Raw genomic sequence first — 22,039 nt, 5'->3', positions numbered from 1 at the left:
ATTAAATACAAAACGATAATAAAATGTTTGATTCTTTTAGATATGAAATAAAGATCATGACATTAATATATCCCATCATGCTTGACCATCTCTCCTAGGATGTTAACATATGCGATGAGATATTCTAACCTTTCACATAGCTATCTCGCATAACTCATGTTATCGCATAGTCACGATCAATATTACATAGTTGAAAATTACAACACGAAAGACTCAAGTTTTCATTCACATAACATTTGAAACATAGCTATATCGCATAGCTTAGTCTTCTTGCATCGCATAAATAATTAGCATTTAAAACATAGCTATATCGCATAGCTTGGTCTTCTCACATAAAGAATTTTTCATTCAACAGTTAAGGTACATAACAACAATGGAAATTCATATACCGAAACATTAGAGAGTGATTAAATCCAACCCTTGTTAGCTAGCATATCAAACAATGAATTACAAGTTCTAGGTGCAAAAGAGAAGGAAATTTCTTTAAATAACCAAGAGAGGTCCAAAATTTTCGTTAGCCAGTAGGAACTTTCTCCTCTTGTTAAAACTTTCCTGTTGATTAGATTCATGGTTTCTAAACTATAAATTCAACTATAAGTTTAGGAATGCCTAGATTGACAGCTGGTGCTGTAAACAAACACTCATGAAAGACTAACTTGTTCTTATTCGTCTATTTTCTTGGATACAAAAGTATCTACAGTGAGAAGCGTGTAGTTGTAAGTCTTCAATGGAGTGTACATATAGTTAACAACATATAGTTAATGAGCTTAGCCAATTAATCTCATATCTTTGGATCTTCTAATCTGTTGGTCCATTTAGGTCATTTTCCTATGTCTGCCAGAGTATTGAGGTTATTATTCCCTAAATCAAGTACTTAAGAAAATGTAGATTATAATACATGTATTATTGTAAACCCTAAATCTTGTAGTTTTAAATACCACCATTTTTTCTAATTTTTTTTTTAAATCACTGTTTTTTTTCCCAAATCACTCATGTAGTATTGAGGTTCCTATGTCGGCAAGAAAACGTTGTTGTTGTTGCTATTATTGTTAAAAATAAAGGTAATAGGAGATGGAAGGATAAATTGAAGGACATGATATAAATCAATAATAAATCAATTGTGTAATTAAAGAATAGAAAGTAAAATATTTTTTTAATTTTATGAAAAAAATAATTTTTTTTACATGGATTTTGTTATTTTAAAATTTTATAATAATAATAATAAAGATAACAATAATATGGATAATAATAATAATAATATAAATTAAATGAGGTCCGCTAACGCCGTTCTTTTCCTTGTTTTCCATGGCGGAAGAGAGAAAATTTGAAAAAAAATAAAAAAAGACGCATTTTAATAATGTCCAAAAAATTACCGCTTTTATCAAAATAGTTTTTGAGTTTTTTTTTTAAAAATCACTCTTTTTTAAAAATCACACTGTCCATTTGAAAATTCCGATCTCATAATTGACTTTTGCTTTATTCCCTTTCTTTATTCTCTTCTCTTTCTTCTGCCCTATAACTCTGCATGTCTCTCCCGAAGAAGACCAATGAAAATCATTTTCTTTCTTTACATTTAGTTAGTTCTCTCTCTCTCTTCTATAACCCTTTTCTCTCCCAAACTCAAATCTTCTCTTAATAATTTCTTGCCCTATCACTTCTTTGTTTTCATATATGATTGGTTGCTTTTATTATTATTATTATTATTATTATTATTATTATTATTATTATTATTATTATTATTATTGTTTTCAGTTTTTGAGTTTAGGGTAATTTAATTTAAATATGCCTAATATTCAAAGGGTTATAAATATTGAATCTTCTTCTTCTTCCACCCCATTTCTTGATCTTTCTCTTCAAATAAGTCCACCCACTATCATTAATCATCATTCTACCTTCTCTACTAATACTATTGAAACCTCTTATGGATCAATTAACCAATTGTTTACTCCTCATTACACTAATAAATCACTCCATCAAATTAATAATGGGGTTTCCCTTGATCACCATCATGCTTACCCTATTAATGCATTCCCAATTCATCCCAACCCTTCAATTTTCTACTCTAAACAAAGGCCTACTTCTCCTGCTCTCTTTGGGGCCTCTTCATCTTCTTCAATCTCATACTCCGAAACCTCTACTTTCACTTTGCCGCCGTCCTATCTCCACTACCATTTGAACTCTGATCGATTGTCAGCTATGGCGAGAGGACGATCCATGAGGGCACCGAGAATGCGGTGGACGAGCAGCCTCCATGCTCAGTTTGTTCATGCTGTTGAGCTTCTTGGCGGCCATGAAAGTAAAATTATTTTTTTTTTCTATCGTCTTTATTTATATTTATATTTTGCTCTTTGTTCTTTGTTCTTTCTAATTTGATTAAATAATGTTGTGTTCGTTTAAGGAGCTACGCCTAAATCAGTTCTAGAGCTCATGGATGTGAAGGATCTAACATTGGCTCACGTCAAAAGCCATTTACAGGTTTTTTTTCTTCTCTTTTTTCTTTTTTCATATAATTTTTAATTTAGTATATTAAATTCAAATTATTAATCTACAATTTGGAATAAAAAACAATTATTAAACTATGCTCGATGGACAGATGATATATAGGGAATAATTGAAAATGCAAGGCTACAAAACTAAATGAATGCAAATAATAAATGCCCGTCGTCCCTTCTCATCTGACACAGTAAGCCCTAATTCACAAAGTGAGAAAAAGAATATATGATTTATCATTATTTCTAATCAATAATACAACCATCATGGATATCACTCTATTTTTTTTTTTTTTAATTGTTTTTCCAAATACTGTTTCAAATTGTGAAAGGATAGAAGGAAGTTTCAAATCGTGAAAGAATAGAAGGAAGAAGGAAGAAGGAAGAGCCATTGTTAATTTTTCAATTTGTTTTGGGTTAAGAAAGTTTTATAAAAACATTAAGTTCTCGTTTACCAACTTTATTTTAGGGTTAATTTTTATAAATATAATCTAAATATTTACTAACAAAAACAAAAAAAGCCACCATTTTTTCAAATATTTTAGGTTTGTTTTTTTTTTTTTTCTTTTCATCGTCTTTTTTTATTTTTGCAGTTTTTTTTCGAACGGTTATTTGGTTCAAGATCGTGTACCAATATAAAATATCATTTTTTTCTTCAAATTGCTATTTGGTTGTTCCACATATAATAGATTGTGAAAAATCATTGAGATATTATAAAAGACCGTAAAACAATCGTCGAGATATTGGATAGTAAAATCTAAACGATTGTATACTAAAATAGCTAAAACTAAACAATCGTGTACAAAAAATCTTTAAAAAATCGTTTAGATTTGGGTAGCCAAATTTAAACGATCAAATTTAAGCGATTGTATTTCTAAATATAAATGATCGTATACCAGATGTAAACGATCGTTTTCTAAATATAAATGATTATATACCGAAAAATCTTGAAAAAAATTGTTGAGATTTTGACTATCTAAATTTAAACAATTAAATCTAAACGATCATGTAACAAAAAATCTTGAAAAAAGATCATTTAGATTTAGACATATCTAAACGTAGTAAAACCTAAACCATCATTTTTCAAATATATTATGCGTTGGATATCAATTAATCACGAGTATTTTTGGTATTTCTCATTGTGAACTTTTGTAAATATTTTGCCACTTTGTTATAGTTTTAAAAATATCATTTATTTTACTCTACAAAAATTATAACTATACATTCTCTTTTCATTGTTAAAATTCTTATTTTATTCTCAGATACTTTTTTAAATCAAGTTAAGAATTTTAAACTAAAGAAATCAAAATATATTTTTAGAATTTGACTAGGAAAACAATTCTTTACTCCATAAAGAAAAGGATGCTTAGTTTTAAGCTTAGTTAAGAAAATTTATGACTCCACCATGCACAACGAAGGGTTAAAACAAAAAAGATAAGAAATATAGTCATAATCATAATACACAACTTTCTAAATGAAAATTATCATAATACTTTTACATTTTGAATCCTTAACCTCAGTCACTTTTTTTTTTCACTTAAGACCACTTTCTACATGCTAATTATAATTATTCTCTTAACATTTTGAATCCTTAAATCTCTCTTTAATTTTCAGCTTTTTATAAGCTAAGAAAAGCAAATGAGTAAACTAATATCAGCTCTTATGTTATAGTAAATAAATGATTACTTTTGACAAAAACAACTTTTGATTTTAGATGTTTCGGGCACATAAGACGACCGAAAAGCCTGCAGCTTCTCCAGGTAATTAATCACTTAACCTATCCCCTTTACCCCTTTTCCTTTTACCAGCCTTATCTTTTCTTCATTTCATATTATTTTTACTTTAGGAAACAATTAAAGTAAAAAAAAACCCTTCAAAATAGGGTGATATCTACATTATACGAGTCTCAAATTTTACATAAGTGTTTTTCAAACCTACACCTAACGCAGATTGATCAATAGGTCCTACTGTAATTCAATTAGATTATGTTGTTTGCAAGTTGCCTAAAAGAAGTGATGCGTTGATAAGCTTTAACGTTTAGACAAAGATGAACGCGTAATCTGTTGGTATATCGTCTAGTCAAAATGCCTTCTCTCTAATTAGTTTGTGTAGTGGTTAAATCACCAAACGATCACTTCGCCTACTGATCAACTTCCCTACTAGTCAAAATGCCTATTGATCACCTCTCCTATCACCTAGTTAAAACGTCTAAAGATGAAAATGTCTGATCAAATCACCTGGTCAAAATGCGTACTGCAAAACAAAAACAAGTTAGAAAGTGCCTGAGTCGTGGATCTCGCTCTCTCTAAGACGTGGATTTTTAAGCAACAACTCCTCATGTTATATTAAAAATATAACCACTTGTAGCCTTTGACCGATCTAAAAGGGAGTTCCAATCAGTATCGTTGTAACCTTCAAGTACAGCAAAAAAACTTTTGATAATGTAATCCTAGGTTTTTATCTCATTACTCTTTCTATAGCGTTCTAGTGTTCTAGACTAGGTCTGCGAGTAAACCTGCAACATATGTTATGCAGTCAGTAACATATCTCAGACTTCCTATGATGCTCGCATATTCAGATTGATTAACACTGCTTTAGTGTTTTTGAACAACTTAACACTTGAATGATAGAGTGTACAAGCTGGTTTGCTTTCAAATTAGTTGTATTTTTTTAGAATCTTCTCTATGTAATGAGATTGATATAAAAAAATTCCATTTACAATCTTAGGAATTTTGATGCCTAGGATTACATTCACTTCTCCTAAGTCTTCATGTCAAAATTTGCACTCATCATTGATTTTACATCATTTATGGCGTGCAAGTTTGATCCAAAGATTAACATGTCATCTACGTATAAGCATATGATAGTATACCAATCTTCAGTCTTATAGTAGATACATTTGTCATTCTCATTTACTTTGAATCCTTTGGACATAATTATATTGTCAAACTTTTCGTGTCATTGCTTAGGAGCTTGTTTTAGGCCATAAAGAGATTTATCTAATTTACAAACTTTAGATTTTTTACTATGAATTATGAAATCTTCAAGTTGTTCTATATATATTCGCTTCTTCTAAATCACCATTTAATTATGAAGGCAGTCTTAACATCCATTTGATGTATTAAGTGAAGCGATAAAAGACTTATAGCAACATAAGATTTTATAGAACTATTACTCAATTTCATTTGGAAATCCCAACATACAAGCACATTGGCAAAAATTTAGAATCAAAATTGTAAATAAAAACTAAGCGTGTTTTTTATTTAAAAGATACAAATAACTTATTTTTGTTGACATCTCTGAATCTGAAAACCACCGACTTTAGGACACTACCCGTTAAAGACCTTCTTATCCTCTGAGATGAGATTAATTTGTGGGAACCAATTGGGATAGAAAAAAGTTATATTATCAAATCTACTAGTTAATTAAAAATTAATCAATTAATTAACAATTAATGAAATCATATTTAATTAATATTTGATTCAAATCTTATTTGATTGAATATCTCTCCAATATCTTATAGATTTAAATTAATATAATTAATTAAAATGTCATTCGAATATTATTTGAATGAATATCTTTTCAATATCTTATAGATTTATATTAATATAATTAATTAAATTATATTTAATTAATATTTCATTCAAATAAGATTTGAATATCTCTCCAATATCTTAAAGATTTAATTAAATAAAACTAAACTATTAATTAATTCACCAATTAACAGATTTAATTAAATAAAACTAAATTATTAATTAATTCTTCAATTAACTAATAGCAAAATTAAACATCTTATATTTAACTTAAATTAAATTTAAATCATATTCAAATATAAGTTTCTCTCATGACCAATAATTTTAATATGAATCCAATTCACATTAAATTAATATTTGAACTCATTCAAATAATTTACCTCTCATAAATTAATTTTGAATCATATACAAAATTAAATATATCTAATAAAGTTTGATAAACTTTATATTAATGTATCACTATACATTAAATTAATTGCCAAAGTAAATTTGAACATTTCAAATTACAACCAATATGAATAAATTTCATTACCCTGTATGAGCTAGGAAGAAGACCTAATGGATCTACAGATCAGAAGCTACAACGATATGAGATTAATTGGCTAAACTCATTAACCACATTAATCAATATTTGTTAACTCTGTGTACACTCCACTAAAGACTCATGGTTGGACTCTTCTCACTATAGATATATTTATGTGTCCATGAATATAGATCAATAATAGTAAGTTAGTCCTTCACAAGTGTTTGTAACACCAACTGGGTCAATTTACCGTTTTACCCCTAAGTTACCTCTAATCCTTAAATATCAGCGCTCCTCTAATGAACAACCTATTTATGGTCCTACCAATAAAGAGAACCCTTCTCGTACCATAGAGAGGGTAGAGCCGTTTGTTCAAGACCTGAAGACACCATTTAAGGGAATACTCATCTACTTACCCTAAAATACGGAAAGAGTTAATTACGTCTCTTGTGTAATTATGTTCCCAGCTCTTCACTTGGTCTTGTTCCCAAAACTAATAATATAATCAATACCACTTTATTAATAATGGTCAATGGATTATATTTACAATCTATGAGTTTCAGCTATAGAAATAAACACTCTAATTGAGGTGATTCTAGTAATTGGAGAGAAAGTGTCGAAGAAATCTATGTTTTTCCTCTTTCTAAAATTTTTTGCTACTAGTCTAGCCTTATACTTATCTACTGATATCCATTGGGTTTGAGTTGCTTCCTCAAAACCCATTATTTACAACCTATTGTTTTTCAACCAAGGGTAAGTCAACCAGATGCCAAGTCCTATTAGATTCCAGAGAGTTTATTTCATCATTGATAGCTTCTTGCTATAAGTTTCCATCCAGTAAGGATAAGACTTTTGTTAGATCTTTCCAATCTTCTACATTGTACATTTTTCGAAGTTTTCTCCAAAGTCTTTTATGGTTCTTGCTCTCTTGCTACTTCTAGATTCAAGATCTACTTTCTTATTTTGGGTTTGGATCCTAACTGGAGATAGACTACTTGAACTTGAGCCCCTACCAGTTTGACTATTTAAAGCCCCATTATTTCTAGATTTAAAAGAAAATCTATCCTAAAAAAATCTACATTATTTGATTCTATGATTACCTTATTTTCTAAGTCATAGAACCTATAGGCTTTATTTTTTTTCAGCGTATCTTATGAAGACACATTCATAACTCTACTAGCATAGACTAGACAATCCAAAGCTATAAGATAAAACATGTTTGATGTTTTATTCTTAAGGACTTCATATGTTGAAGTTTTACTCTTTGATTTAGGAATCCTATTAAGGACATAATTAATATTATTATTTCACCCCACTAAAATGGTGTTGCTCCTGATTCAAGCAAGATAGCAACTACTAACTCAGTTAGTGTTCTATTCTTCCTTTCAACTTTTTCATTCATTTTACAAGAATAAGGTGCAATCATTTCATGTATTTATTTTTTAGTTATAAAACCCATTGAAGGCACCTGAATCATACTCAGTTCCTCTATCACTAGGAAGTCTCTTAATTCTTTTGTTAGACTGATTCTCTATTTTAGTTACAAATAGTTTGAACATGATAAAGGTATCACTCTTATTCTTAAGAAGGTAAATAAAGAGTAAAGTCAAAACAATCATCTATAAAGGTTATAAAATACCTTTTACTGTTCCTAGTAACATGCCATCAAATTCACATAAATCAGAATGAATTACCTCTAGAGGTTCAGTTACCCTAGTTACAAATTTATATGAAGTTTTTGTTATCTTAACTTGACTACAACATGCGAATTTTTCAAATTCATGCAAAAATAACTTAGGAATAAGATTCAACCTACTCATGTTGCTAACTAATCGTTTATTAACATGACAGTCTAGCATGCCAAATATTAAAAGTAGACAACATGTAAGCAGAAGTCATTTTCTTATTCATTTCCAAATTTAACTTAAACATGCTATCAGTAGCGTACCCATTTCCCACAAATACATTAGTTTTTATTAATATAAAGAGATCTAATCCTATTGTTTGAGTGAAGCCAGCTTTATTGAAAAGTCTCATCACGCGTTTTACTTCCTTTCGGCTTTAGATCCGGTTTCAGAATTGTTGTAAATTGCTTTCTAAAAATTGCGTTCACCTCCACTTTTTTTATCATGTCTTCTCGCCTCCTCCTCTATTCTTAAACGCGTGATGAGACTTTTCAGTGAGAACTCCATGGTTTTATGCCCTAGAGTATTTTTGAAATCCTTCCATAGTGGAAGCAACTTGTCAATAATAACCGCAACTTGAAACTGATCGTCAAGTGGCATACCTTTGCTAATATGTGTTATCTTCTTAATTTCATGTGATTAAACCTCCACGGATCTATCATCGATCATTTGATATCGCAAGTATTGGCTTACCACGTACTTCTTGGATCCCGCTTCCTCGTGTCATACTTTTCCTATAACGTGTTCCATACTTCTTTTGTGGTCGACATGGTACTGTAATAATCATACAACTTATCAGTAGGACCATTAAGAATTAAATTCTTACAGATGAAATCTGTCTCTATCCACGTGGTAAGACTGATGATTTGCTCCTCCATTGGGTTGGTTTCTTGAACCTTTGATTTTTCAGTAGAACATGCGGCGACAACTTTCTTCAAGGTGAGGAAGAACAACATCTTTTGCTTTCGTCTCTTAAAGTGTGCTCCTTTAAAGCGGAAAGGGCAGTTGAGGTAAAAGGACATCAAATCGCCTTGGAAAAGATAAGCCATTGCAGCAGAATGAAAATGTCTTAAAATTGTTGTTGCAAATCGCCTACAAGGAGTGATGCGTTGAGAAGCTCTGGTGCCTAGACAAAACGCGTAATATGTTGGTATCTCTCCTTGTCAAAATGTCTTCTCTAGTTAGTTCGCATAGTGGTTAAATTACCAAATCATCACTTCGCCTACTAATCTCGCCAACCGATCAACTCGCCTAGTGGTCAAAACGTATAGTTATTAACTCGCCTGTCGCCTGGTTATAACGCCTAGTGATGAAAGTTTCTGATCACACCTGGCCAAAATGCGTATTGCAAAACAAAAACAAGTTAGAAAGTGGCAGAGTTGTGGATCTCGCTCTCTCTAAGACATTTCGCGGCACTGCTCTTTTGTGTAAACAGATTTGATCGCCCCGTCGTCCCTAAGATAAAACAGCCTCGTTCTTCGATCAGGATTGCACTATAAAACTTATCAAAATTCTCAACACTCAAATAGACACTCTAATGCTCAGTATACTAAAGAGAATTTTGGGAGAGAACAAAATCGTTGTGCTATTTTTCTGAGTTAGTAAGAAGAGAAGAATGAGACTCAAATATATAGTGAGTAGGGAGAGAGATTCCAACAGCTATAATATTAATAACAAAAAAAAAACCAATTAATAATTGATAATTCCCATTTATTTTGAAAGGTTTTGAAGATTTAATTTACAAAGACGTTTATAACATAAAGAACGGTTTTGATAATTAAAGATAATTTTTAGCAAAAGGATAATATATTGTTATTTTATTCTTGTCCTCTCCTCAATGTTTGACAAACGGCGACGCACGTGTAAATATATCCGAAAACCTATTTTTGCCTATCTCCTCACCTCTTCCTAAACTTGGGTGTTCTTAGGACCCAAACTCATGCATAAATATTTGAATTTATAAAGGAGACTTCCACGTAGCGACATGAAAATGCATATTTAGAATAATAATAAATATTTGCTTACTCAAAATTTTCATTTAACAATCTTTCACTTAAATTTTTTTTGTACTATCAGATGGACACATCTTTAGTACTTTTATCCTATCTCAAAACCAAAAACCAAATGTATTGAAAATAAAAATATAGGCAATAAGCTAGAGAAGTGCTTAAGTTTTTTTTATGAACCTTCATACTATGAAAAGTAGAATTTAATATATACATTAAAGAATATATACATTAAAGAAGATTTAGTGCACCAAACACTCACTTATATATAATGATAAACATTATATACGGTTGAGATTTGGTTCTTCCGCTTATAATAGTTGTAAAAATTAGACCTTAGCGAATAAACAATGATTCTTGAACATATATAATTGTAACAACTTTTACAATCAAATTTTTTAAATTGAAAGCTTTAGAGTATAATTTTAACCATCAAGATACTGTTTAATTTCTACTGATTTAGTTATATATATTCTTTATTTTTGTACCCTCCCTCATGCATATTTACCAAGTTCTATTGTTTGTTTGCTGTTTTCAATAAATTTACAAATATGAAACATATGTTCTCTGTTTTTCCAAACAAGGTTCTAAGTTATAGGTCAAGTACCTTCTAAGTCTATATAAATTATGCATGCACATCATATTGTTCTTTATATCTTTTCATTTGATCTAATTTGTCAATGTGTACAAATATATGACGTTTAAAGAGTGACAAATATTTTTTTTCGTACTCGTTAACTATAAATGATATTTTTAAAATTGCACCACATACGTTTACATGTAGTACTAAACAAGTGTGTTTAAAGGTCGCTCAAAAGGCAGCTCGGGCTCATTGGAGGATGATATGTTTTCTACTCAAGGGGATAATGTAGGCTGTTCTTCCTCCATTACACCTCTTTGCTCTATGAACTCCATTGAGTAAATTATAAAATGTTTTTCTTTCTTTAATCAAATCATTTTTAATATATATTAAAAAAATGTATACAAAAAATTAATCTTTAAAGTTAACTATTTGATAAAAAGGTTATTTAATGTTGATGATACGTGAGAGTAGGTTGCCTTACTATAGATTTGCCAATAATATGTGATTTTGACTTTTCTAATAAGGTTTAAACAACTACCACAATATTTTATTTATCTAGACATTAAAGAATAGAATTCTTAAAAGCAAACACAACATGGTTGATGGACCAACATAATAAAGTGCATTTTGGCTCTCGGGTTGGGTGAAAACCCAACCAATAGTTTGATTCTCCAACAATTAAAGAGGATTGTTTATTGAACTCAACTATTTTTCCATCTCATTATTTGTGTCAAATCTTCTAATTACTCACCTTTTATAATATAATTACTAGCTCAACTTTGCACGTCAACCGTTAAATTTGAGTCTCTCTTAAAAGGATGTTTCAAGTAGCAAGTCTTCCAAACTCCACTAATAACGTAGGATAGCCATTTAGTTTTTTTATTTTTAGTTTTTTAAATTGAGTTCCATACATGTTGATTATTTTAACTCTTTCTTTTTTGTAATTCTTATCCATTTTTTACTGATGTTTTCAAAATTTAATCCAGACATTGAAAACTAAATGAATAGTTTTTGTTCTCTTTTATCCTTAAATATTAATATAATGCAAACCATATTAGAAAGAGAGGGAAAATAAGTTTGATTTTTAAGAGCTAAAAGGAAAAAAAACGTCTTAATTTCTAAATTATTACCTGTATATCTTATGTCATGCTATAATTAAACTCAGAAAAAGAAGATAAAGAGGGGAAGTTTTCCTTTTCAGATGTTTTGAAACTTGTTTGAGCTCTTTTATGTAAGTTTGATATTTATAGTTTAAAGAGTAAAAATGAAAAGGGTGTGACGGGTTTTGTAAGATTCATTTTGCTTTGGATTCTGTATGGATCTTCAAAAAGAAGAAGATGAATAATTTTATAAATAAAGAAAACAGTGGTGTTGTATGAACAAAACTTGGCTTTATTTTGCTTTCTTTATGTATATCTCTCTCTTCTTTCTTCTTTTCTGGAAGTTTTCTTAGTTCTTTATTACACAAACGTTGCTATCAAATGTCCTAAAAGAAAAATTACACAAACTGAAAGCTCACCTTCTATAGTTTTTTACTTCCATTCCATTGTTACTTTTTTGGGTTATAAATCATTGAGTTCTAAGTTTGAATTGTTTGCTACCCTCTTTCAACTTTCTATCTTTATTATTTCCTTTGTTTTAAATTAAGTCTACAAATAGGTATTTTCATCTTTTACGTTTTAACAAGGTATTTTCAAATTTCAATACAAAAAATAAAATTAAGAAAAAAGGTTTAATAGAAAACCAATGTTTCTTAATTTGTAGTCTTCAAAATTTGTAGAATATAAACGTTTGAGTGTGTTATTGTAACTCGTTAAATATATGTTTGATTTCCTATTATTAGGGTTTAAGATTATAATTGTTTTAACTGACACTTAACTCTATAAAAACTATTTCTGTGTTTTAATAAATGGGTTTATTGAGCCTTCTGTCTCCTAAACCTGCTTGTTTCCTCTAAAAAAACTATATAAAAACTATTTAGACATTCTCTTTAACTACAGTGAAAATATTGTAGATATATTTTTTCATAATGACCACTTGCATGGCTTTTGTTTTCTTTTTGTACGTTCAATTATACATAGAAATACGTTCACTTAAATTTTTATGGTTTTCCTATTTTTACTTAAATATAAAATAGTTTAGAACGATAAAATTACAAAATATTGTTTTCTTAAATTAAAGTATAAAATGTAGACAAATTTGAAGTTTTTGTAATTAACTTTAACTTCTTTTTTGTTTATATTTAGTATAGTTAATGAGAAAAATAAAGTATAAAATAAATGTATTCAAAATCCTTACTTAAATAAAGTATATAAAAATATAATGAAAAAAATTGAAAAAGGTTGACTTTTAAAAAAATTTAAAAATACAGTTATTAAAAAAGTTGATAGACTTCTATTACTATCATAATATTTTGGATTTTATCAATTATAAAAATTGATAGACTTCTATTACTGTATATCAATATCTATTATTGATAGAAATATAAAAAAAATTTATATATGGTAAATATTTTGTCAAATTTCTTATTTTTGGTAACTGCTCCTCATTTCTAATACTCTTCTTCTCCCCTTTGACTCAAATTTATTTAAAACAAGCGAACAAATAAATAGACAAATATCAATTTATATCTCTAAACTTTGAGATTGTATCAATTCAAAACCACAAACCAATAATTGTATCGATATGAACCCTAAACTTTTGAGATTCTATTCAATTTAAACCCTAAAATAATAGTTGTATCAATTTGAACCTTAAATTTTAAAAAATGCATCAATTTAAATCACCAACTTTGAAAAGTCTCCTCAAATTTTATATACATCAGTTTAGATGGATGTATTTATATAAATTCAATGACTAAATTGATATACTTAAAAAATTTAAATTGCAAAGTGATAATTATTAATGTGGGGCTTAAATGGATAAATGTGTTGTATTCATAATTATCATATATGAATGTTATTCATTGCAATTGTTCATAAAATCAAATTTATGAATGTAGGGGGGTTGATTTGAATGTTGATGAAAAGCTAATGTGAAGATCATCAGTTGCATTTGGATTGTCACAAACTCTAATTTGGAGGTGGGTTTAGGCAGAGATGATCTAATTTGGCATATACTCAAGCAGATGTCTAATTTCTCTTTTTAATCTTTTTTTTGTCCTTTTTTCAGTCACGTACTTAAGTATAGGGTCACTCAATATATCTCATTAATTCATATGTATTTAGGGGTTGGGAAGAGAATTCAAATCGATTTTGCATTAAATTGTTTGATCACTTTTTAGTTGTTTTTCATTTTTTTAGTACAGTATATGCAGATAGAGATGTTTAACTTTACAAGAGAGTAAATGCCAATTTTACTGCTTAACTATGCTTACTATCACATTTCTCGATTGATTCTTATATTGGGTTACTTGTTAATTATTTGTGATATTTTATTTTTGTAGCTTTCGAAATAAGGGAAATAGTTGCAATGTCATGGTTGAAATTATTGGAGGTATCAGGTTTTAATCTTTCATTGTTCACAATCAACAAAAGTCGTCTCCAAAACATATATATAATCAAATATGGATTGTTTCCCTAATTACTTGCCCATTAAAATAATTGTAAAATCTAGCTTAATTTGAATTCATTCGCAGGTGTTTGATTCAATGACATCTTGGCCTTCCTAAAGAAAAAAAGAAAAAAAGAAAAAAATTCAAACAAGTTGTACTCAAATATCTCAATACTTAAAGTGAAGGATAGTTAAAATAAAGGGCATTTTTGGTGATCCATTTGTTATGTGTTTTATAAATTAATATTTAAAAATAATAAGAGTTTTTGGTAACTAATATTTAGAGGAGAATTTTTAAAAATAGTAGATTTTACGTAATATTTACAATCTACAGCAAATTCTATTACTAATTGTCATTGGTATGCTAAGTGATAGAAGACCGTAAGTGATAGAACCCAAAATTTTGCTATTTTTAAAAATGCTTTAATAACCTACTTGTTTTTAATGGTGGGAACGAAAATTGAAAATGAAAAAAAAAAGAAAGCTTTCAAAAAATACATTTTACTTTTTTAAAATTAAAAATAATAACTACCAAATATCATATTTGATTTTTGTTTTTAATAAATAGAAATAAAAAATAAGGCGTAAGAAACTTATAAAAGATTAGATAACAAACCTCACAAATTGAAATAACGAAAAGGCTTATGAGTTGAAATCATGAAGACATCAATAGTTTGATTTTTGACAACATTAAAAGAAAGTAAAGTAGATAACAAATCAAGAAACTTAGAAAAAGGGAGCATTTGTAAAATTAATTTCCATAATATGACGATAAAAAAACGTCAAATAATTATTAAACACACAACTTTTAACATTATCGGTATTATTTGAAAGACCACGAGACGTAATACATCTACTTGGAAAATTAAAAGAGCTTTAGAAAATTACCTAAATTTAGAAGAAGACATATATGTGGAGCCATGCTTACAAACTCAACCATCAATATAATAAGTGTTACTCCTTATGCAACCCACATGGTCAAGCCAAACAATGACAGTAGGGGACATATTATGAACGCAAATTGATATGACAACTCAATTTTCAATATCCAACATGTATTTGCATGCCATCACCTCTCTATCATATGGCATATGATCCATTTATCATAGCTTCAAATGAGTGACCACTCTATATCACATTTCTACCTGAACCATGTTCTTCCAATTGAAGATTTCTTAGCTTGAATTGTGAGGTACACCCCTACCTCTCGTTTAATACACCACAAACATTGAGGATTCCTTTGACTTTGAAAAGGGTTAGTGGCGACACCTCTCAATTTTGATTGGAATAAATATGTTTTTTTTAACTAACTTGAAGAGACGTGACTATTTGAATGACCACGAACTATCTATGAATATATGTCTTTTATTCAAATTATTCTTTATAACTTTTTCACATTAACTTTGTTTTAATAAAATATTTATCCATTTTGTATGCGTTTTCAAGTTTGGTTTATTTTTATAAAGTAGAATTCATGGGATCTTATGGATGAACCATTGCTTTCCTAAAAAAGGTAATATGTTATATCCTGAGAGAGGACTGCTTATGAAATTTAAGTAGGACCATTGTGGAAAATAGTCAAGGTAATTTTGTTCCTCCCTATGTTTTAAATAGTTGGCGCATGTGTATCAATTATAGAAAGCTAAACGAGGTAACTCTTAAAGGCCACTTCCCTTTACCTTTTCTAGATCAAAATGATAGAACAATTAGGAGGGAAATCTTACTTTTGCTTTCTAGATGGATTTTATGGCTTTTATCGTCAAATACCCATAGCATGCGTAGACCAACACAATACAACTTTTACATGTGAATTTGGAACTTCTACATTTTTTTTAAAAATGTCTTTTGGATTATGAATGCTTCTACAACATTTCAATGATGCATGTTAAACATATTAACTGGTTTCATATGAAAATGCATAGAAGTGTTCATGGATGATTTCACAATTTATGGGAACAATTTTGATTCTTGCTTGAATAGTTTAGAGTTGATTTTAAAAAGATATATGTATTCATACTAACTTAGTGCTTAACTTTGAAAAATGTCATTTCATGACTTCTCACAGTTTAGTACTAGGTCACTTAGTATCATCTAAGGGAACAGAAGTTGACAAAACTAAAATAGGTGTCCTTCAAAACTTGTCCTACCGCACTTGTTTAAAGGATGTTAGGTCATTTTTGGGTAATGCTGGATTTTATAGAAAAGTTCATTAAAGTCTTTTTAAAGATAGCTTTGCCCTTGACTAATTTGCTTCTTAAAGATGTCCCTTTTATCATTATTGATAGATATATGCATGCTTTTTATACTTTGAAAGATCGATGAGTTGACTTCTTCTTCTATCTTGCAAACACCTAATTGGAACTTGTCATTTGAGATCATGTGTGATGCAAGTGATTTTGCATTTGGTGCAGTGCTAGGACAAAGAGTAGATAACAAATTGCATGCATACATTTCAAGAGTTCAATTTGACAATCAAGTCAAATCTTTGCTCTTGACAACTGAAAAAGAGTTTATTTATAATCTTTGCTCTTGACAAATTTCGTAGCTACATAATTGGATAAAAATAATTGTGTTTACTGATCATGTAGCTATAAAATATCTTTGCAAACAAAAAGGAGAGCAAGGCAAGGATTATCAGATACTCCTACTTCAAGAGTTCAATTTGACAATCAAAGATATGAAAAAAAAAATGGACAACCCCATTGTCGATCACCTAGGTAGAATCATTTATAAACAAGAGAAAAATCCGGTAAGGGAGCATTTCTTTGATGAATATCTCTTCAAGTTAGATTTGCACACTCCATGGTACGCTGACATTGTTAATTATTTTGTAACTGGTAAAAAACTTCCTTCTCACTTCTCTTATAATAGAAAACGCAAATTAAAAAGTGAGTCAAAACATTATGTTTGGGAGTCTCCTTATATTTGGATAATAAGAATAAACCAAGTTGTTAGAATATGTGTTGCTGAAAATGAGAATGAATCTATTTTCTCATTTTGCCATGAAAGACCATGTGGTGGACATTTTGGTCCCAAACGTACTGCAAGAAAGATTTTAGATTTCGGATTTTATTGGAAAATATTAGTTCTGACTCTAATGCATATTGCAAATCATGTCAAAATGTCAAAAGTTTGACTATTTCCAAAAGGAATGAGATGCCATTGAAACAAATTCTCCCTTGTGAAGTTTTCAACATTTGGGGAATTGATTTCATGAGACCATTTCCTTCTTTAATTTAGAAATCCTTTTATTCTCCTAGCAGTCGATTGTGTCCAAGTAAGGATGAGGCAATCTTTACTAGAACTAACTCTTCTTTTGTTGTTTCCTCTTTCTTAGTTGGAAACATTTTCTCTAGGTTTGGTACTCTCAAAGCCATAATAAGCGACCAAGGAACCCACTTTTGCAACCGAACCATTGAGGCATTGATGAAGAAATACGGAGTACAACACCGAGTTTGAACTCCGTATCACCCTCAAACAAATGGCCAAGTAGAAACTTCCAATCGAGAGGTAAAGTCCATTCTTAGAAAAATTGTTAATCCCAATAGAAAAGATTGGAGCATTAGATTGAATGATGCACTTTGGGCTTATAGGACAACTTACAAAACACCCATAGGCACAACACCTTTTAAATTAGTGTTTGGTAAAGCATGTCATCTTCCCGTAGAATTAGAACATAAGACCTTTTGGGCTATTAAAAAGTGAAACTTATGTCACACCCCAATCTACAAAATAATCAGAAAGCATGAATGCAGATAAGACGTGATTTAGCTTAAAAGCTTAAAATTGGTCTTATCGCCTAGTTCAAACTCAACTCCTTTTAAACTATCATGCGATAGAGATAAACATAACGCTCAGAAGTCAACTTAAAATTTTATCCAACAACAAGCGTTTTGACACGATTAAACATCAAGACATTCATCTTAAATCTTTTACCTTGTTTAAACGCCAAATACTTTAAATAACATGCTTTATGCGTTAAATTTTAACGCAGTCAACATAACCAAAGCTTAAACTTTATTAACTGCAGGTGTTTCATACATAGTATACAATTACAACATCTTGACTATAACAAATGACATTAATCAAAACTCTTAAATGCCTGATACACTACTACAAAACTGACAATACTTCACGCCTGCAGTTTTGATATACTTGACAGTTTTTAAAAACTATCAAGTAGAAAAAAAAACGTCGAGAATAACCAAAAGTGAAAAAATGTATAATTTCTTATTTTTTACTTTCACTACTTGACAGATCCAAAGCGTCAAGATTAATTTTAATTACTTGACATTTTAATATGTTTTTTTCTATTTTTTAAAAGCAAAACTTTTTTTTTCCTAAATTTTTTCGTTTTTCTCCTATTTCTAAAATTAAAATTTTCCCTACTTTTTCCCTAAAATTTTCTTTTTCTCCAAATTGTAAAAAAAGCCCTAGTTTTTTCCCTAAAATTTTCCTCATCTTTCTCCCCATCCACGATTTCTTCATCCTCTTCATAAACTTTACTGAACGAAATCTCCACGATTTCTTTCCCTTCTTCGAGCGAATCTCCCACCATGCCCAAGCCTCAACACCTTTTTCGACGTCTTCATCGAAAGCTCTATACGACCACTCATCGTCTGTCTGTTCGCGTTCTACCTTTTTCATTTCTTCAGGTTTCATTCGATTAGTTTGTAATTTTTCTTTCATTTTTATGTTCTTATTATGATTTGGGTCTCAATTTTCCTAGGATTTTTAATTGTAGCTTGTTGTGTCACATTCCAACCTAAAGAGTTCTTCTTCGTCGTCTGTTCAAAAAATGTAACTTGCTCTTCTTAATCATCTACTGGTGTAAGTATTTTTTTGCTTTCTTTATATTTCTAATCAATTATCGACTCCTTAATTAATCAACAAATACTTGGTTGAAAATCAGAGTTTGTAATCTTGGATATCTTTTAGGAGAAGATAGTAAAACTAACACTACTACAAAAACAGACTCTCTTGACGTTTTTAAATTGTCAAGAGACCTTATTCTTGACGGTTTTAAAAACGTCGTCGAAGCCAGTGTCAATAAAGCCAAAGTTCTCGACGGTTGATAAAAACGTCAAGAATAGTGAAAGTTGACGTTTTATAAACGTCAAATATACATATTTTCATGACATTTTAAAACCGTCAAGAATGAACTTGTTTATGACATTTTAAACCCGTCAAGAATGCACCTGTTTATGACATTTTAAAACCGTCAAGCATGTTTCAAATTTTTTTAAAAAAAATTGCAATTCAATTATATTTTTGTTCATGTATTGTTCTGATTAAACTTACTAATTATGGTTTTATCAAATGGACACAAATATATCTATAGTGAGGGGAGTGCAACTACGGGACTTTAGTGGAATGACCCGTTAGTTAACGAATGTTGATTAACTCGGTCTAAAAGAGTTTAGCTAGCTAATCTTGAATCGTTGGAGCCATGATCTATAGGTCCATTAGGTTCCCCTACTAGCTCATATGGATTAAGCTTAGAACAGTGTGATGAAATAAGTCGAATTGTTCGAATTGGAAGAAGAAAGAGAAACCGACAAATATAGTGATATAGTCGTCGGTCTTCTAATTAGAAATAGAGCTTTATGTTTTACATACTATAAGTATGAATGCGGATTCATACTAAAAAGCTCGGAATTGATGGAATAGGTCAAAAATAGTAAAAAGTCAAAATGTTGACTTTTTGACTTTGAAAAGTCAAACTTTGACCGGCCTTATATTCAAATGTGATTTGAATTTTGGAAAAATGAATGCAGATTCATGCTCGGGAGGTTGGAATTAGTCAAGACGGACAAAATGGTAAAAAGTCAAAATATTGACTTTTGACTAAGAAAAGTCAAAGTTTAACTTTTGATTTGAAATATCTAATGACCATTTTACACTTTGACTAAGTTAGTGGGAAAATCCAACACTTTGTTGGATAACTCTTAGTGGGATATGTGGCTATATGAGATATAAACACCTAGCCCACTAAGTTCCACTAATTGTTAGTGGAACATTAGGTGTTGAGATTTGGCAAATTAATTACATGCATTTTTGCATGTAATTAGGTTATAAATAGGGAAGTTTTCAAATGGTTGAAGACTTTTGCCTTTTTTTATTATCCTCCAACATCTCAACAAAAGAAAAATTTCTACCTTCCAATTCCATTTTATCTCCATTTCTTTCTACACCAAATTGGGTCCCACAACCCGGTTCTTTGTCAAAGAGGATAGTAGTTGAGTACTAGTGGTGGTCTCGGTTTGAATTGACAAGAAGGTATCAAAGTTTTTTGAAAGCTTCAAAGGTATATTTCCTAAAACCCTAACTTGATTAGTTTAGGGTTACATGTTAATTGTGGCAATTAGGGTAGAAATTCTATTCTTTTTTCCGCTGTGCATGTCTTAGTTCTATCAAGTTACGCATTTTGATCCTCTTCTTATGCGTTTTGTCCTCATTATTCTAATAAAAGGAGCTATAATAACAAGATTTATACACATTATCACCCACTCGAAACACGTTCCTCCCTCGTATTCCTAGGTGCCACTACAAGAAATCAGACTTTTCCCGACGCGTGAAAAATTATCGGAAAAGCAAATGTCGGTAGAAGGTAGTTTCTACCGACGAACAAATACAGACGTTAGGGGATGCCATTTTCCCCCGTGCATATCAATGCACGTCGGGACTGTCTGTCATAATTAATTATACCATCGAATTTTTTTCGACGTGATGTCAAAAATGTTGGTAAAAAGAATATCTATTCCTGACGCATCCCTTACGGCGTCGGAAATATGCAAGTTCTCCCGCGTCGATAGTTCCGCGTCGGAGGTGGGGCAAATAATTAATTGTACCATTTTGGCCTTCCTCCGACGTGATGTCAGACACGTAAAAAAAAGGTTACCTATTCCTGACGAATCATTAATGGCATCAGGAATAGGGTGGCTATTCTCGACGTATTCGGGAAGCTTCAGGAGTTCTCCTTTCATTAAACCCACCTCTTTTACAAAATCGAAAGAGAAAAGAGAAAGACAAACGAGAGAGAGGGAGACCGAGAAGAAGAAGAGGAGATTCATCACTGTTGGTGCCTGCTGCTTGTTGCCATTTCATCGTTGTCTTCCATCGTTCCCGTCGCATATTGGTATATATTAGTTTGATGTGATTTTTTTTTATTTAGATTAGAAATTATGATTTTAAATTAGAAATTTGGTTTTTGTATTAGTTTTTGTTTTAGGAATAGGATTTTGAATTAAATTATGTTTTAGGAATAATATTATGTTTTAGGAGGGGATTAGAATCGTTGAATTGATGTGTTTATGTATATCTTTAAATTGATTTTAGGTGTAAATTCTACATGCCCTTCGAATTTACGTAGATTCTACATTGAAAAAAAAGTCTATATTATTTCACATCAACTACATTGTATTTTGTACATGTGAAAAAAAAATTATTATTGTTGTAATTTTGAAATTGTTGGAATGAAAGTTGGTGATAATTAAGATGAACATATCAAAAAATTAAGTAAATGTATATTAGGTTATTATATGTATTTTAAAGGTGTAATGTTTATTTAGTTGATGAAATTGTATTGTTGAAATACAAAAGTACTTATTGAGAATATTATCATCTAAGTGATTATTATCGTATTTATACGAGAGAGGTACAACAACG

At 30.0% G+C, this 22,039-nt stretch overlaps 1 protein-coding gene across 3 annotated transcripts; it reads left to right on the top strand.

The window, feature by feature from the left end:
- Positions 1 to 1,619: 1,619 nt before the first annotated feature.
- On the top strand, positions 1,620 to 11,722 carry LOC101207488 (probable transcription factor KAN2). Of its 3 annotated transcripts, none has more exons than XM_011656940.2 (4): positions 1,620 to 2,296; positions 2,399 to 2,475; positions 4,204 to 4,249; positions 11,043 to 11,722. In XM_011656940.2, exons 1-4 carry the CDS (start codon positions 1,783 to 1,785, stop codon positions 11,156 to 11,158), a joined length of 753 nt encoding a protein of 250 aa, XP_011655242.2. In that variant the 5' UTR covers positions 1,620 to 1,782; the 3' UTR covers positions 11,159 to 11,722. The 3 variants fall into 3 exon arrangements, with proteins under 3 accessions (XP_011655242.2, XP_031741144.1, XP_031741145.1); XM_031885284.1 differs by lacking the exon at positions 11,043 to 11,722 and adding an exon at positions 9,141 to 10,929; XM_031885285.1 differs by lacking the exon at positions 11,043 to 11,722 and adding an exon at positions 8,913 to 9,132.
- Positions 11,723 to 22,039: the final 10,317 nt, after the last annotated feature.

This window comes from Cucumis sativus, chromosome 5 (assembly GCF_000004075.3).
Source record: "Cucumis sativus cultivar 9930 chromosome 5, Cucumber_9930_V3, whole genome shotgun sequence".
Classification (NCBI taxonomy): domain Eukaryota; kingdom Viridiplantae; phylum Streptophyta; class Magnoliopsida; order Cucurbitales; family Cucurbitaceae; genus Cucumis; species Cucumis sativus.
This window is presented reverse-complemented; position numbering and strand designations above follow the sequence as displayed.